This window comes from Episyrphus balteatus, chromosome 4, assembly GCF_945859705.1.
Source record: "Episyrphus balteatus chromosome 4, idEpiBalt1.1, whole genome shotgun sequence".
NCBI lineage: Eukaryota > Metazoa > Arthropoda > Insecta > Diptera > Syrphidae > Episyrphus > Episyrphus balteatus.
In genome coordinates, this window is record NC_079137.1 from 7,851,763 (window position 1) to 7,869,205 (window position 17,443).

At 30.5% G+C, this 17,443-nt stretch overlaps 2 protein-coding genes across 5 annotated transcripts in view; one reads left to right on the forward strand and one right to left on the reverse strand.

Annotated features, from left to right (window-relative positions):
- Nucleotides 1–17,443, forward strand: part of LOC129919902 (interaptin) — a 171,313-nt gene that overhangs the window by 29,912 nt on the left and 123,958 nt on the right. For 3 of the 4 annotated variants that reach the window (XM_056001004.1, XM_056001006.1, XM_056001007.1), the window contains exons 2-4: nt 5,206–6,188; nt 7,208–7,478; nt 12,948–13,061. In XM_056001004.1, coding sequence (XP_055856979.1) covers nt 5,494–6,188; nt 7,208–7,478; nt 12,948–13,061 — 1,080 coding nt within the window. In that variant the 5' untranslated portion in view covers nt 5,206–5,493. The remainder of the gene's footprint in view (nt 1–5,205; nt 6,189–7,207; nt 7,479–12,947; nt 13,062–17,443) is intronic. The other variant, XM_056001005.1, reaches the window with a different exon arrangement.
- On the reverse strand, nt 7,537–10,621 carry LOC129919908 (uncharacterized; the record flags this gene model as incomplete). The annotated part of the gene is made up of 2 exons (XM_056001015.1): nt 7,537–9,213; nt 10,425–10,621. Coding segments are annotated over 2 exons (1,869 nt in total), but the record flags the coding sequence as incomplete, so codon positions are not given.

The window sequence follows — 17,443 nt, forward strand, 5'->3', positions numbered from 1 at the left end:
TCAGATTTAAGGATTTAGTTTATAGTGGGGTAAGTCGACCAACTGAATTATTAAAAAAGTGAACATTTTAATTCCAAACTCTAAAAATTTTCAAATTATATAAAAAGAAAAAAAAAAAAAACACAAAGTAGTCTATATTAAAAAAACTAAGTGACGTAGGGGATAACAGGGTAAATGCTACAGGCAGAAGCTTGTCTTTCTAAAAAAGTCGGCGATGAGAAAAAGAATTTCATTTTCTTCAAAGCGACATGTTTGTTGTAGGAAAATGAAAGTGAAATGTAGTTCAAAATGGTGTAAATCAACCAGTTAAAGTTTTGGAAAACTAAAAATGTTGATTCTAAATTTTGGATAGTTTCAAATTTAAAAAATCAAAAAAGTGGTATTTATTCAGGAAAAAATAAGTGATGTAGGGCAAATAGGGTACTTGCACATGGTAGAACATTCGTTAAACAGTTTGTTTTTCTTAAAAATCATGGTTATGATTAAAAAAGACATCCGTTTCCATTAAAAAAATATTTACAATGCTCCGAGTTTATGGTAAATCAAAGTGAAATGTAGGGTAAAGTGGGGGTAAAACGGCGAGTGGAACTATTAAAAAACTAAATATGTTCATTCCATGTTTTTAAGACTTTGAAAAAATATCAAAAAGTGCAAAAAATTAAAAAAAAACATAGGGGATAGTGGGATACCCTACAGTTTATTTAAAAAAGAAGATGGTGTTAAAGAAAAGCATTTACATCTACATTAAATTTCAAAAAAGCATTTATAAAGCTATAGTGATTATTGTAAATCAAAGCAACATGTAGGGCAAAATAGGGTAAATCGACCAGTAGAATTATTGAAAAACCTTTAACTATTGTGCACTTTAGTAAAATTAAACTTTGTCAATGAGTTTTTTAGCCAAACCCAAAACAAGTTGGATAAAATTTAAAGTTAAAAGATTTTTTCAATTCAAATAACAATGCCCAGCCCTTGCAGACAAAAAAACTAAAAGCCATTCGTTTTAGCTTTTGCTTACATCTATGTATGTTAAAATAAATTGGCTTCCGTCAAATCAATATAATGCAATGACATATTTTGATGTTGTTCTTTTTGGTTTCAGGGAAATCTAACATGTTTTTTTGCTGCGTTTTTCGTTGTGTTAAAATAAGTGAATTGATGTTATGTTACCCCTATCCGAACACTCGTGTTTTTTGTTTAATTTGAAATTGAGACTTATTCCACTCCAGAGAATCTGCATATACTCTTTGAAAAGTCAACAATATAGTCCATTTATGTGTGTTTGCGAAGTATCTTTTTTCAAACTTGTTTACTAGTTTCTGTTCCCACATAAAATTGACTGACCCAATGCACCTCCACCCTCATCTCTATCACCCACTATGTTTTTACATACAAAACAACACATAATAAATACAACAAGTATCACGTTGAATATGCAAAAAAAAGTGTTGAAAGTGAAATGCCATCCAGGCGTGTTGGGTGCAAACTTTTCAACATGGAAACTGACATATAATATCTATCTACACTAGACCACCACTTGTGGATATAGAAATGGGGTGCATTTTTATGTGACACCCTCTCGCTGTTTTTAACGTCATTCGGTCAATCACGTAATTTCTAAAAAAAGCACAACTTATTTTACCCTTGTCAACTAGTTGGTTAAGTTATATAGAAAAATAAAAAAAAACATAGTTTGTTGGTCGTTTCGTCAATGCAAACACCTAAGAAACAACAGAAACGTGATCCCTCTCTATATACTATATTATAATGTTTCGCATAACCCACTAAAGCTTTTAAATGACTTACTTAACTTGGGCGAGTCTGAGAGTGTATAGGTACATTGGAGTCTAATTAGGGTCATCATAATAATTAATGCATGAATGGATATTTTTAATCGATATAATAAAGTTGAATGTACAAGAAAGTTCAACCAACCCTAAAATATTGATTTTTCTTTGGTTTAGGGAAATTGTTGTTGAGAAATTAAGAATGTTTTTCTGGTCACTGAATTCTGATAAAAAAAAAAATATGTCAAGGAAGTTGCATTTTCCTATTAAGCTTATTACTTATTTTTTAAGAAAACTAAAAGGACGATATCGCAAAAAATTTTAGAAATGAATCTTATTAAGGCTTGTTACTGAAAATTGTCTTTTAGTCACTTTTAGTCACAAATGCTTATCAAGATGATATTTTGGTAGGATAAATGAATGGATAAAGGTTGATAAACTTGACAAACAAACTTCATAAACTAACATGTCTGCAAAATGAAAAATCGAACATTTCGGGTCATTATGGCGTATGTGTAACAAAAAATACAAATATGTTTTTTTTTGATTTTATACTCCAAAAAATCGATTGCTTGTTACAATATACTCACCAAATTCGAGCTATTTAAATTTATGGGAAGATCCTCCGCTTCGCAGTTTTCCATTTTTACATTAATATCATATTGAAAAAAAGTATTTTTTATCAAATGACTTTTAAGCAAAATTCTTTACATATTCTAAGAAATTGAACGCTCTACAAAAAAGACTTATACACTTTCTTCATTTATCTAACCGTTAAAAGATATTCGAGCTCCAAAGTTGGAAATACGCAACAAAAAATTCCCTTAAAATTTGAGCCCTTAAAACTAAGATTTAGTTTGAGTGTATTTTTTTTTTTATTTGTACAGCTCATCTGAATTTAATGATATTTTACAAAAAAAAAGGCAAATTACTCAGAATTAAGACAGTTACTGTAACATCTACCACTGTAACAAGACAGGTCACGAAAAACATTTTTTTTTGTGTTTCGGACTTATTTTGGTGATATTTCCGAAATGGTTAGTTATAAGGCAAAATTGTAGAGCATTCAATTTCAAACAAACAAATTCGAGAACTGAATCTCTATTATTGATATTTAGACTAGATTTTTTCAAAACAAGTGATTTGCATGACTGCCACTTAAATCTAAAAGCCCAGTAAAAATAGATTTTTTTCAAGGAAACATTTTGAAACTGCATACTTTGTGTTTTCAATATATCCCCACAATGGCCAAAAACGTTTTTTTTTTTAGAAATTCACCAGTTGCTTAAATTCAGACAATCTCTTTTTCAGTGAAGGATCCAAACAGATCTTAAACAAAATATTTCTACTTTTTTAAACATTTTTAACCCAAGTCTTGTCTTCTGAAACCCTTTAGTTTTTTACAAAAAAGCTCGCTCCTTGAGAGAAAACTATTTCTCCTTATTACTAATTTCTGCCCGAAAAATTTCATTGGACAAAAATTTGAGAATTGTCAACATACATGACGTTAAAAAGTGGCAGAAAATTTTATCCTCAAAGCGTTTGGATACTTTTCTTTCTCTGAAAGGATTTTTTTCCAAAAAGAACACAAGCAGATCTAATGGGAGATAAAAAACTAATGTCTGCTTGACAACTGAAAACTGACATAACAAAAAAAAAAAAAAAAAAAAACATTTCAATTCATAAGCACGATCAATCATGGAAATTTAATTAAAAAAATAAATATTCTGATAAAAAACTAAAACATTAAAAAGTGTGACTTTAAGTAAAGTTATTATAAAGAAAAATGTAAAAAGGACACGTTGGTTGTTGTGTAATTATATGCATTATTTAAAAAAAATAGACGGAGAGATATAAAAAAGCGGCCATTTTGAAACTAAAATCAAGTCTATTATATGATGAAAAACCGGTGCTTCACATGTAGGGCTTATATTCAACAATAATAAAACACAGTTTTTCACTGCTTAAATATAAGATTCAAAAAGATTAGTGGTGTTTTTCATGATATTTTGATTATTCAAGCTAAGGTTCAAATTGATGTTTATCATTTTTTTTTTAAGTGAAAACAAATGTTCTTGACTTTTTTTTTGTTAATTATCAAAATGATTATCTGAAGATCAGTGTGTATGTCAATTTGTTTTTGTAAAGTGAAATTAGTATTTAAAAAATATAACCAAAAAAAAGTCTGTTTTTTGTGACTCAAAAACTAAATTTATATCAGACTGTAGCAAGCTGTAGCAGAATCTTGTATGCCACAAGGTTCCCTTATATTTCTACTTTCTTATCTTGCTCACCTTTTTTGGTCATACTTGCTCATCTTCAAAATATTTACATTTTTGTAGACTCATTTTCAGTACTAAAAAATAAGAACTTTTTCGAAAAATTGGCTTAAATTGTAAAATTTTCAAACATAAAGGTGTGGATACTAAAGCGCCTTTCAAAATATTTTGCTCCAAAATATCGGGGAATTTAATTGCACTTTTGTCATTTTTTGGAAAATTTTCTCATTTTGCAGAGTTAGCTCTCATTCGATATTATTTAATTGTTTATTACCTATTTTTTTGTGAAATTTATCATTACTTTGATGAAATATACCATAAATATGTGTTTCTGAAGGTTTTCTTATTCAAAGAAACACAAAAACACAAATTTTTTTTATTCTGATTTTTGTCCACATCCCCCATTCACTCGACGCAGTGTGGAGCTTTTTGAAAGTTTGTCATTTTTCTTTTACCTGTAATTCATAAACCGCTTAAGATAAAAATTCGTAAAAAATATGGTTGATAGAATCGCTTATTGTGCATCAGATTTTGTAAAAAACTCATTTTGACAAAAGTTTACTTATGTTGTTATTCCTTGTTGCCACAGATATATTTAACTTCTACAAGTAGTATGCAGAAGCACATACCTATTTTTGACATTCTAAACAAATGCTTAGTAGCAAAAGTGTGGTGCACACAAGCGTTTTTTTTATAAGACCATTTCATTCTACAGGAGTTATACACAAGTGTGTTTTTTACAAATCTCTTTCTTCTGATAAGGTAGAGACAGCACTCATCAAAACGTTAAATTATGTAACACTGGTATTTGGGCTAGTTATAATAACATAACCTTCATTGAAACTCTCCTAACAACAACTTAAAATTTCATATATAATTAGACTTCAATTTATTGCAATTCTTGCACCATCTACTCATTGCATACTTTTAGGTGTATACTGCAGACATAATTTACATTCTTAATGCACAGTAGAGTGCAAAAATAAACTTCCCACTGTATTTAATTTTTTATTACAAAAAAAAAAAAAAAAAATTAAAAAAAAAAAATATATGAAATTATAATGAAAATCCATAAAATTTTTTTTTGATTTAAAATTTTTTTAAATTAAATTAATTTTTGTTTCCTTATCTCTTTCCAGATTTAATAGGAAATGCCAAAAGTTTAACTCGAAGTGCTATATATAAAACTCATTAAAACGAAAAAAAGGAAAGCAAAGTTAAATGCTATGATTTTTTATAACAATTTACCAAAGGAAAAACAATTAAGTATACGCAAAATAAAACCGAATAAAAGTTAAAAAAAAATACCTACCTATAAAAGGCAAAAAAAGAAAGAAAGAATAAAATTTAAGAAAAATAAAGAGTCTCGAATTAGGTCGGACTTAATCACTTACCGATATAAATAAATATATTATAAATATAAAATTATGGCAGATAATACCATTACGACCTCCAGACAATCGTTAAAGCCCGATTGTAATCAATTGAATATTATTGATCAAGCAATAATACAAAATATATATACAGAAATTGATGAATATACATCAACGGATACAGAAGAACAAATAACAACAACAAATGTACAACGAGAAGAAGATAATAATAATAATATGTCAGCGAAAAATATAACAAAAATGATACAAAATAAATTAAAAAGAAAAAAGAAACTCTCATCAAGTTTGACATCTGTCGGAGACACTGTGAATCAAGAGAAACGAACACGAATTGAAGGGATTCAATTAAATTGTCGTGGAAAATTGAGTGGTGATTTGTTAGCTGGAGCTAAATCGGCACCAACTACACCAACACAACAACAACAACAGCAGCCATTGATACAAATTACAAAGGCTACTGAACGCGGCCATTCAAGAGCGCCACCAACGCCATCACCAAGAGTGGCGGAGAAAATTATAATGTTGCAACAAAAACATCAACAATCACAATCGCCAACTCCACAACAACAGCAACAACAGAAAGTTCCACCTCCAAGATTAAAACGTAAATTGGAGGAGAATGTCTTGACAATACAAAAGTTGAATGCTCAAACTGATCAGATGAGGCTTGAGATTGCAGAATTGAAGGCGCATCTTGGCACGGAAAAGGGTGCTGTGAGAGTTTTGAGGTAATTTGTTAAGTCTGGTAATCATAGTGTTCGGAATTTTTTTCAAATACGAGCTTGAGGAAAATTTTGTGAGGAAATGCTCAAGCATTTGCTTCAGGAGCTTATGAACACAAAATAAGGAAATCCTAAAGTAAATGGCTGAACATTCACTCATAGTCATTATGCTCAATTCGATTTTTTTTCGAGTGCATTTCTGAGGAGAATTTTTTGAGGGAATGCTCAAGCATTTGCTCCAGGAGCTTAACACCTCAAAGTGAGGAAATCCTGAAGAAAATGCTTGATAATTCCCTCAAGAAAGTGGAGTTCATAGTAATCATTCAAGGCGGAATTTTCCGAAAAAATATCTTGACAAAGGTAAAATTCATAGTAATCACTCAAGGCAGAATTTTCCTCAAATACAAGCCTGAAAAGAACTTGGTAAGGGAATGCTCAAGCATTTACTCCAAGAGCTTATGACCTCGAAGTGAGGAAATCCTGAAGTAAATGCTTGAAAATTCCCTTAAAAAAAAGTGGAATTCATAGCAATCACTCAAGGCGGAAGTTTCCTCAAATACAAGCCTGAATAGAACTTTGTGAGGGAATGCTCAAGCATTTACTCCAAGAGCTAATGTTCTCGAAGTGAGGAAATCCTGAAGTAAATGCTTGAAAATGGTGAAATGCATAGTAATCACTCAAGGCGGAATTTTCCTCATATACACGCTTGAAGAGAACTTTGTTAGGGAATGCTCAAGCAAATACTTCAGGAGCTTATGATTTCGAAGTGAGGAAATCCTGAAGTAAATGCTTAAAAATTCTCTCAAAAATTGAAATTCATAGTAATCACTCAAGGCGGAATTTTCCTCAAAAACGTACTTGAGTAATTTGAGAGATAATACCCAAGAATTTACTTCAGAATTTCCGCAGTTCTTCAAGCAAATGCTTTAAATTACTTCAAGTCATGAGAAAAATCTCGACTTAAGTCCTCCCAAAGACCCAAAGCCTTAACTCTTTTTATAATTTTGATAATTTATACCTTCCAGAGCACAAAATGAATCCGAATCCCGCAAGTGGAAAAACGAAGTCAAAAAGCTCCAAAACGCCATTGAACTTATGCGCAAAGTTAAAAAATCCAAAGATGAAGCTTGTGCCAATTGGACTGGCAGCAGTAGCAATCATTCGACTGCCAGTTGTTCAACAGCAGCAAGTAATAGTGCCAAAGATGTTAACCTAACAAATCATGAATTACAAAGACTGACAAATGAGATTACATCCTTAAAGGATGCAAATAGAAATCTAGAAGAGAAACTACAGGTAAGATTTTTATTAAAATTATTTTATTTAAATGTTTGTTTTTTTTGTTTGTGTTTTGTGTTTTTAAATGTAACCTCTGCATGCCCCATTTTCTGTTCTATAACGTCCTGTTACCATACAATGCTCCTCATGCCATTCTTTGCGATGGTATATAAACAATCCAATCCCAAAAGCTTGATAAATCTCCACAAATAGTATAATAGTTGCCAAGCTTAAACCCATGATTAATATATAAAAAGCTGCCTGAAGATGGCCAAGTCTCAAGACCACCAAATCATCATCGTCTTGACTATTTCGAACGACACTTTTTCCAGATCTTTTAAATTGAGTGTCCATAAGTTTTGTCCAGTGTTCCACAAAACCATGTTCCTGAGCTCGTCGAACTAATGTATCCAAAATTCCCAGATACGGCGATCCATAGGGTACAATGTAGACAGTCTGAAAAGGTATTGGACAAACGTCCATAATATGGAAAAGCGGTCTTCCACGATTGTAGTGTTTTCTTGAATTCACTCGAAAATTTATAACATGGAATTTTTCCAAGTAAGCGTAATCAAGATCGTTGGTGTTCAGCTTCTTCATGAAGAAATCATCTGGCACCGGAATGGTGTTCCGCTTGATTTCTTTTACATACGCTGGCGACGAATTTACATATTTGTCAATAAATTTTTGATGCCGGGTATGTATCAATAATTGGAATGGCGAATTTGCTAGTTCTTGAAGATTATCGATTTCTGGCAACGAAATTCGAAAGACCAAGTTGCTCATGAGATTGCATTTGTAGGCGCCAGTTATGAGAAGACAATAGCTAAACCAAAATATCAGGAAGATCTTCATTGACAGCTTTGGAGTTGTAGCGATAAGTGGATGAGTTAGCATTGTGGAGTAAAGCTTCAAGAACAAATGACTTGTTTGTGGTAAAAGAATTCGACAGAAGGCGTAGGTCACTAGGAGCATAGAACAAGTGACAATCCAAACTGGAATCTGGAATGGTCGAAAAAGGTTCCAAAACAGTGAAGCCGGTTGAGCTTTTGGAACTAGAATACACAAATCATCACGATCATAGACTACAGTGTGTTCAATCTTCTTTTGAAAATTGTCATACGACAGAAATCGAGTATTCAAAGCCATATCGCTTTTTGCTGAACGAATTTCACTTAAACAATAATCACTTGTATTATAATTTCCTTCTCTCTGATACGGTGTAGACCATTTATACTCATCGGGCATTTTGACAACTCTTGTTGCATTCAGTCGATCAGCAACAAATGCAGACATTAGACCATCTGGACCGAGAATTTCCCCAGAAGGTTGAAAAACTGCCCTTGTCTCATCTGGATATAAGCATATTTTCAATTTTCGACCATTCATATCGGGTGTTGTACGAAAGAATAAATCATTTTTGCCACTTGCATTCGAATCGATTTTCCATAAGAATTTTTTCGATGTAAATGGTGAGAATGTATACATTTGTATGGAATTTTTTTTCCAAAAAAATATGACAGCATTCAATACCCAAATGTCCCAAAATTTCTTAAACGAATCGATTAGCCATTTTGAGGTAATTTCGGTGCTATCTTCAACAATGACTATGAAATAGGAACGATGTTTGGCAGCTGATTTTTTTTGTACAATACTCAAGTCGATTTGTTGGGAGGCATTTTTGACCATTAAAACTAAATACATTATGATGCCATCGTCGACGGCTTCGAGGGGTTTTGTTTTGAATTTGTTTCTGAAATGGTATAAAAGAGAGAAAAAAATTTAGTTTGGTTGCATTATGTTAGTTTTTCATGAAATATAAGTTCTTTAAAGTTTTACTTAAAATTTCTGACTGGTATAAAGGAAAAACTAGTTCACCAGCAGACAAAAATTAAAAAAACATCTTCGATATATGTAAACTAGATCTTCTTTTGTGCTTAAGTGGCTTAAAAATCATTTTTACTTATTGGTATAAACTGGTCTAATCCACAATAATTCCTTTTTTCCTCAAAATTTTTCAATATATAATTTTACACATCAATATGGTCTAGTTTAATTATTTTACCAATTCAATACAATTAGTGCTTGAAATTTGCTCAGTTTATACCAATCAAAACGATTTTGATTTCATTCGTTTTTACGATTTCTCACTTTAACCAAAATCATTCATAATAATATTATTTTCAACGCATTTCATGAAATTTTGTATATTTGCTCCGTTTATACCAGTCCAAACAAAATGGTCTAATACATGATAAGAAGGTTCTTACTTTATTGTATTCACTGAGTTGTTTTTCTGGTTTAAACTTACTGTCAAAATAATGTCAGTTTTAACTAGATTCAAGTAGTTATAAAAATTTGCTCAGTTTATACCATTCTATACAAACTTGTCTAATTAAAGTTAACCCTATTTGAGTTTTCATTTATTCCTTTTTCAAGTTTTTCCCGGTTTAAACAAAGTTGTTTACTTCATTATAATCCCGTTTTCAGTCCATTAGAACGATCTCTCTACATTTGTGCTCAGTTTATACCAATCTACATAAAATTTTTTTAATTAAAATGTACGTGGTTGTAAATAACCGACTATCCACTTGTACGTTTGTTTACTTTATACCAACTCAGATCAAAAAGTTATGTACATGTGCTCAGTTTATAATAATCTACACAAAACGATCTACTCGTAGTTCAAATTGACCTCAATGCTCAATGTAAACTCTATTCCACTCGTTTTTACGTTTGCTCAGTTTTTAACAACTGGTCTTATTCATAAGGTTCGGTTTTCAACTCAATTCAAGTACGTACGTACAATTGCTCAGTTATGACCAGTTTATACCAATTTATAAAAAAAACTGGTCTACTCACAATAAATCCGTTTTCAGCTCAATTCAATTTATTTTGCACATTTGCTCAGTTTATACCAATATTTTCTTATTTTATACCAGTCACCAAGAATTAAATATTCACCTTAAAACAATATAAGAACTTCCACAATCTGACAGATTTTTTAATATTTTTCCAGCATTTCCCGTCGAAGTTGAATTTTCAAAATACACATAAATTGCATTTGCATTAAAATTACAAATAATTTTCGATGAATGATTTATCAATGATTCCGACGATGTGTCAAGTTGCTTGTCAATTTTTAATTTAAAATTATTAAAATCAAATGATGCACCAATTATAAAACAACTTATAAAATTTATAACTAAAAAACGACTTAATTTAACCATGGTTAAGTTAAAGTCTTCTATATAGAAAAGCTTAACACTTAATAATTGTCAAAAGGATACTGTCATTATTTCTAATAAATTTTCAAGCTTTTATAGTTAGTTTCTGAACTAAGTTTTAATTAATCTAATGGAAAAGTCTGTGAGATAGTGCAGCAAAATTAATTGAACGATATGTTTAGTTTTGAATTAAGTAATTTATTTTGAGTACTTCTTGGTTGTTGGTTAAAGATAGAAGACATATTTTGACATATTTGTTGACATAAAAGTCAGACGACTACGCACACGAGTTACTTTTTTTTGTTATTTGCAGAGTTTTCGTTAAATTACTTTTAACTAAAAATATCGACTTGTCGACATAATTTTTGTAGAAGAGTTATTTATTTTGTTTTGGTTAATTGGATTGGAAGGAATCTTCCGTTAGAGGGTTAATGGGAAAGATAAGATCAAGAAAAGGAGCCCTTTATTCAGCACCAGACGAATACACGTTACGTTGATTTGACTAATTAGAGGACAAATATTAATCAACTATTTGGTAATAATCTTTAATATAATTTTGCCTTTAAAAGCGTTATTCAATGTGTTTACTGTGATATTTGAAAAAGCGTTTTACGACTTATATTTTCCAGAAGAGCGAGTAGCCCATTTTAGCTCAAATTTTCCTAGACTTTTTACGTACTTGGAGTACTTGAATGAAAATATACACTATTCTATGCTGTCATACATATGAAAATAAAAACTCTAAGCCCTCTGAGATTTCCTGTTTATTTTGATCTAAAATGAGCGAAAAATAAATATTAGCAAAGCTCCAGGATGTTCAGAATATTTTTTAGGAAAATTTACATAATTTAAAGTCGTATAACATTGCTATTGAATTTTAAAATAAATTCTGTCACTTCTCAATTTTTAAGTGCGCCAAGTAGATTTTGAGCAAAATTGGGCTATTTTCTTTAGTTTTTGTATGCCAATCATCTTATGTGTCTAATGAAGTTTTAGAATAATATTTTTGAGTGGGCCACTTGCTATAGAGAATTAATCTTTAACGATTCAAAGTGAAGTGTGTGAAAATACAAAGAACTCCTCAACTCAACTATTGTCTAAAACAACTATTGCGAAAACAGGCAGTTCGTTATATATTTTAAATGCATTTTAAGTAAGCTTTTTGCTTTTGAACGCTGCTTTGAATATCTATGTATATGATTGTTCTCTAGTGATTCAAAGGCCTTTTGAGCTAAATTGAGCAACTCCTTCTAGTAGACAGATTAGGAGTGTAATAAAATGCTTCTTTGTGTCTAAAATACTTTTAGCAAATATGAGCTACTCGCTTTCAGTGCAAGAAATAAGAAAATAATTATACTGCAATGAATTCCTAACACTCAAGTGTACGATTGAAGAACCGTATGAGAATGTTTCAAAAGGATTTTGAGCGAAAATGGGCTATTTTTTCAAAGAATCATATTTCTCTGTCATGAAATCAAAAAAAAAAAAATCTGCATAGTGTTTGAGACATTTTTTTTTTAGCAAAAATGAGCTACTAATTCACTGTACAATAAAAATATCTGTTTATGGGTTTGATAGTGTTCACTTAAGGAATCTTTTTTGCTATTGTGAATACCAAAGTAAATCTGCTAATGTGTCTAGCGGATTTTGACCGAAAATGGGCTACTCTATTTGGTTTTCAGTTAACCAAAATAAGCCTGCTTTTGTCTTCGAGGCACTTTGAGCGAAAATGAGCTACTTCATCTAGTGATCAAGAAAATATTCTTATTTTGCTGCCATGAGCATTAAAATATGTCTGTTGTGTCGTCGACAAGTGTCTTTGACAAGTGTCTTAAACAAGTGTCTTGAAAACGCAAGGAGATTCACAAGTAGTATTTTACAACTTTTTTTTCGAAAATGCAATCTTTTTCAAAAACCTAAACTTTCCATAGAACTTTTTGTGTTTTTATTTATTTTGTATTTTGAGTTAAGCATGATAATAGTTTCTTGATTGTGTTAACACCTTTTGACCAAACCTAAAATAAATATGTGTGTTTTAACATTTCCGTCCTGTGTGAGACCTCCCAGCTTAAAAATCTAACCCAAAACCCTGCCTGCCATGGAATGCTTCATAAAAAAATATCATAAAATTTGTGTTAATAATTGGCCAAATTGCGTATATTTTTCCCATTTAACTAAAAAAAAGTCTAACCTCTGTAGAAACCTAAAAAAAAAAATACGAAAAAATTTTAATATCTTTATAAAAAATATTCGATTACAGATGAGCAATGATGCTGAGCGACGTAAAGTAGCAGATTTACGTGAGCTCAAAGATTCATATGAAATCCGATTGACTCAGTTAACTAAATCTGCCAAAACTGAAATATCACGATTGGTAAGTTTAAAAAAGAAGAACCTTTTTCGAATTAAATTTACATATAGATCTTATCCATATTTCGCTGAGAATTATAATAGTGCACGCACCCTTAAGGGGTTATCGTATATCAGATCAGACAATCAAAAAAAAGTGGTAGTTCCACCAAATCTTACTCCCCGCCTCGGGGTATAACTTTTTTCATCAATGAACTTCCAAATCGTGGGAAGCTGAAAATAGCCAAGCCCCAGTTATAACCAAATATGTTCGCATTCTTTGCCTGCGTAACGTTCAAAATCCCAAATCTAATGAATGGGAATACCTTCTTTAACCAATATAATCGACAAAGAAACCAAATTCTATACTCGACTCGACCACTAATCAAAGTGTGCCCACTTCTTGGGTAACTTTAATCAGACTACACGCATGTTTATGGTCTCAGAGATTCAAGTTGGGCTTTGGTGAATGAAGGAGTCTTTTTTTGAACAATATAGAAAGCCTAAAGCATAATAAACCACCATCACGACCACAACCAACTTCTTAAACAAAAAAACAAAAACCACCGACAAGATTGCAATAAAGAATCTATGTGAACCTAATTGCGGGCTTGCGCGCTTGCGTATATATAAATTAAATTGATTGCCAATCACTTGACTCCTTTGAGAGTTCTGGTCCAAAAAACGAAAGAGATGCTGGGTAGTATATTGTGGTGATTTTTTGTTTGTTATTGTCATTATATTAAAAAGAAAAAAAAGTGAAACGTTTTTAAGACCTCTTGAGGCTAAATTTCAACTCAAACAAAAAAAAAAAAACTAAAAAAATAAAATGAAAAATGAAACTGAAAGGGGTCATTGGACGGTCTATCGGTTTCTCCTATACGCGTGCATTTGTGCCCCGTGGGCCATTTGGATGACTAATAAAAGTCCATTAGGTTGAATTGTTTGTGTGTCGAAAACCGCAGCATTGTGCATCGGCTGGTTTTTTAGAGTCGACCAGACAGACACGAAGAGATCTTAAGAAGTTTCCGATTCCAAACTGGCTATATGCATTCAAAAGGGTCATAAATCAAGATACGTGTGAGTTGGTCATTTAGAAAAAAATAAAATAACATAAAAACATAAAAACACTAAACAACGATAGTTAGAATATTTTTTGTCTGTTTCGTCATCGGTTGAATGCAGCCTATTTAGTATAAAAGGTTAAGACGCGTTGAACTTGATCAAACAACTGATTTCTTTGGAAATATACGAATGGAAAGACAATACTGGAAATGGAAGGATAATTATAATGAGAGGTTTAGGTGTTGATGATTCGAATGAAAACCTTCGGAACAGTATTTTTGGGTCCAAGACCTAATTGGACAAGAGTTTTTTTTTCTGTGCCAATATTTTGGCATTTAAAGTTTTTTTTTTTGGTTTTTATTTGTTGATATTTTCAATAAGCTGTAAGGGAGGTTTACTAGTTTTAACTGAGATTTATCAAAAGTTCACTGATTTACCAGTTTCAACTGATGTCTTGTAAATTCAGTTGAAATTTAGCAGTTTACCAGAAATTTACCAATTTACCAGTTTCAGTTGACCATTTTTTAAGGAAATTTACCAAAAGTTTGGTAGTTTAAAATGAAACTTTTGTTGAAATTCGTCAGAACTTTACTAATTCAGCTTATGTTTAGAAGTTTCAGTTAAGATTTTTCACTGTCATAGCACATATTTGGCGGTTTTTAATGAGATTTACTAAAATCTTAATAGTTTCAGCTCTTATTCAGCAGACAAAACTAAGATTTTTTACAGTTTCAGTTGATATTTACAGGTTTTTATTGAAATCTATTAGTTTGTGCTGATATTTACCAGTTTCAGTGTATACTTTCTAGACTTAAGTTAAATTTACCAAAGTTTCATATACCTATAAAATTTTTTATAAATTTACCAGTTTATCAGTTTCTTCTGAAATTTACCAAAAATTTACTGAATAATTAGTTTAAGTCTAAATATAGTATTTTCAGATGGAATGTACAAGCTTAATCTACCTATAATCAAAAAACAACCACAAATTTACCAAAGTATCTTGTAAGACTTACCAGAAATGTATACTGATTTACAAGATTATCAGAAACTTCCTAATTTCAGCAGAGATTTTGTAAAACAAAAATTAATAACTAACCACTTTCAACTGAGATTTACCAGATAATTAGATATTTTTGTTATTGAGCATTTTTAGCAAAGTCTTAAAAGTTTCAAATGACATTTACAAGCTTAAAAGCTTCAACAGAGATTTATTATATTCAGCCGAGAGTTTCACTCTGATATTTTTAACAGTTTTGAATAATATAATATAATAGTTTCAGCTGATATTTAACAATTTCATATGAGGTTTTTAACAGTTTCAACTTGTATTTTTACTTGTGATATAGGTACTATATATCAGGTTATGCATTCGTACAAAAAAAAAAAGTTGACATAACATTTTTCCATGACATTACGATGGTAGAGAATGCCAAAAAAGTGGAGTGACTTCAAACTTGGTATGTAGCATTTTTTGGAGACTCTCCAGAGGCTTTTTTGGAATTAATTTTGTTGGACCAAAAATAACGGTACTTGTCATGTACCGATTTTAGTTAAGTTGAAATTGCTCAAAAACGGATCCAACGATTTTGTTTAAAAAAATCAAATGTTAGTTTTGAGACAAGGGTTTTTTTTTAAATCCGATTATCTCTGGAACTGCTTGTTGTTCAACGAAACTTTTTGTGAAGAAGCATTTATATAATTTTAATATAAGCCAAAAATAAAATTTCGAAAAAAATAATTTTTGGATTTTTAAAAAAAATTTGAAAATTTTTGTTTGAAAAATCAATTTTTCGAAAACGAGACATTGAATTTTTTTTTTAAATGTTGATTAGTGATTTCTACAAAATGTCATAGGTACCAATTTTATTTTAAAGCTTTTTTTCCAAAAATTTTGAAAATTTTTTTCTAAAAATGCATCTTAATATATCAATCAAAACTGCATACTTGTTTTGGAGGGCAATTTGATTTCAGATTTTATTTTATTTTTTTAAAAAACGAATTTTATTTTTTTAAATTTTTTTTTTGTTTTGTATATAGTAGGTACCTACATTTTCCAAATTTCTATATAAAAAGTCTTAAAAATTAAAGCAACTTTAACTTTAAGAGCAAGTTCGTGCGAACCAGTCGTGCATTTTATTTTTTTTTTTGTTGAAGTTTGTTAGAAATTTACTAATTCAGCTGATGTTTAGAAGTCTCGGCTGAGATTTTTAAACGTTATATCTCATATGTGCCAATTTTCGATAATAATACCAAAAATTTTCTAGTTTCAGCTGATATTCAGCCGATTAAGCTGTGATTTTTAACATTTTCAGGCTGACACCTACCAGTTTTTAATGAGTTTTACCAAAAGATTATTAGTTTCATGTTATACTAAGCAGTTTCATAGTATTTATTGAAATTTATCAGAAATCATCTAATTCAGCTGATGTTAAGAAGAAGGTCCAGCTGAGATTTTTCAAATTTTTAGCTTACATTTTCTAGTTTTTTTTTTACTGAAATTTACTAGAATTGGACTACATTCAGCTGTTATTTAGGAGTTTTAGATGATATTTACAGTTTTTGTTAATTTTTACTAGTTTTTTTTTTTTTTTTTGAAATATTATGAAAATTTACTAATTCAGCCAATATTTAATATTTTTAGATGAGATTTCAAATGATATTTAAAAATCTACTCTTTATGACCTTTAAGTTCAAGAAGACAGACGATAAGTGTACGAATTCCTGAAAGAAGTCACAGATTCATGTTAACAGGTCATAAGCCAATATTTCTATAAAATGAACTGGAAGACGTGTGCGTGTGTTTTTTTGTTTTGTTTAAGTAATAACACTCGATGAGTATAGTATTTTTGAAACATCTCCTCCACAAAAAATTATTAGATTTTTCATTAATAGAAAATTATTTTAAATAAAAGAGCTGATGTCCGAACTTGATTTTTCGGAATACCTCAAAAATATAAGAATTCGTTTCGTTATTTTTATTTAATCAAAAGTCGTCATGATAAGGTTATCCCTTGTTTCAACTTTTCTCAGTTACAATTAATACATTAACCTTTGTAACCATATTTTTAGCACAGTAACCTTGTAGATTCGGTACAACTTATTTTTGATGCTTTTGTTACCGCAATGAACCAATGGCATCCTTAATTTTGAGGGTCCAGTGTGAAACGGAATATTGTCAAAAAATACAGAAATATGTATTCGTGAATTTTTTGTTTCTCTATTTTAGTTTCCTGCACCACTAAGTTTGACGTAACCGTTTGTTCCACAGATGATTTTTCATATCTTAAAGAGCTTACATCAATGAGAAGTGAAAGATTGTGGTATTTTTTTTTTTAATTT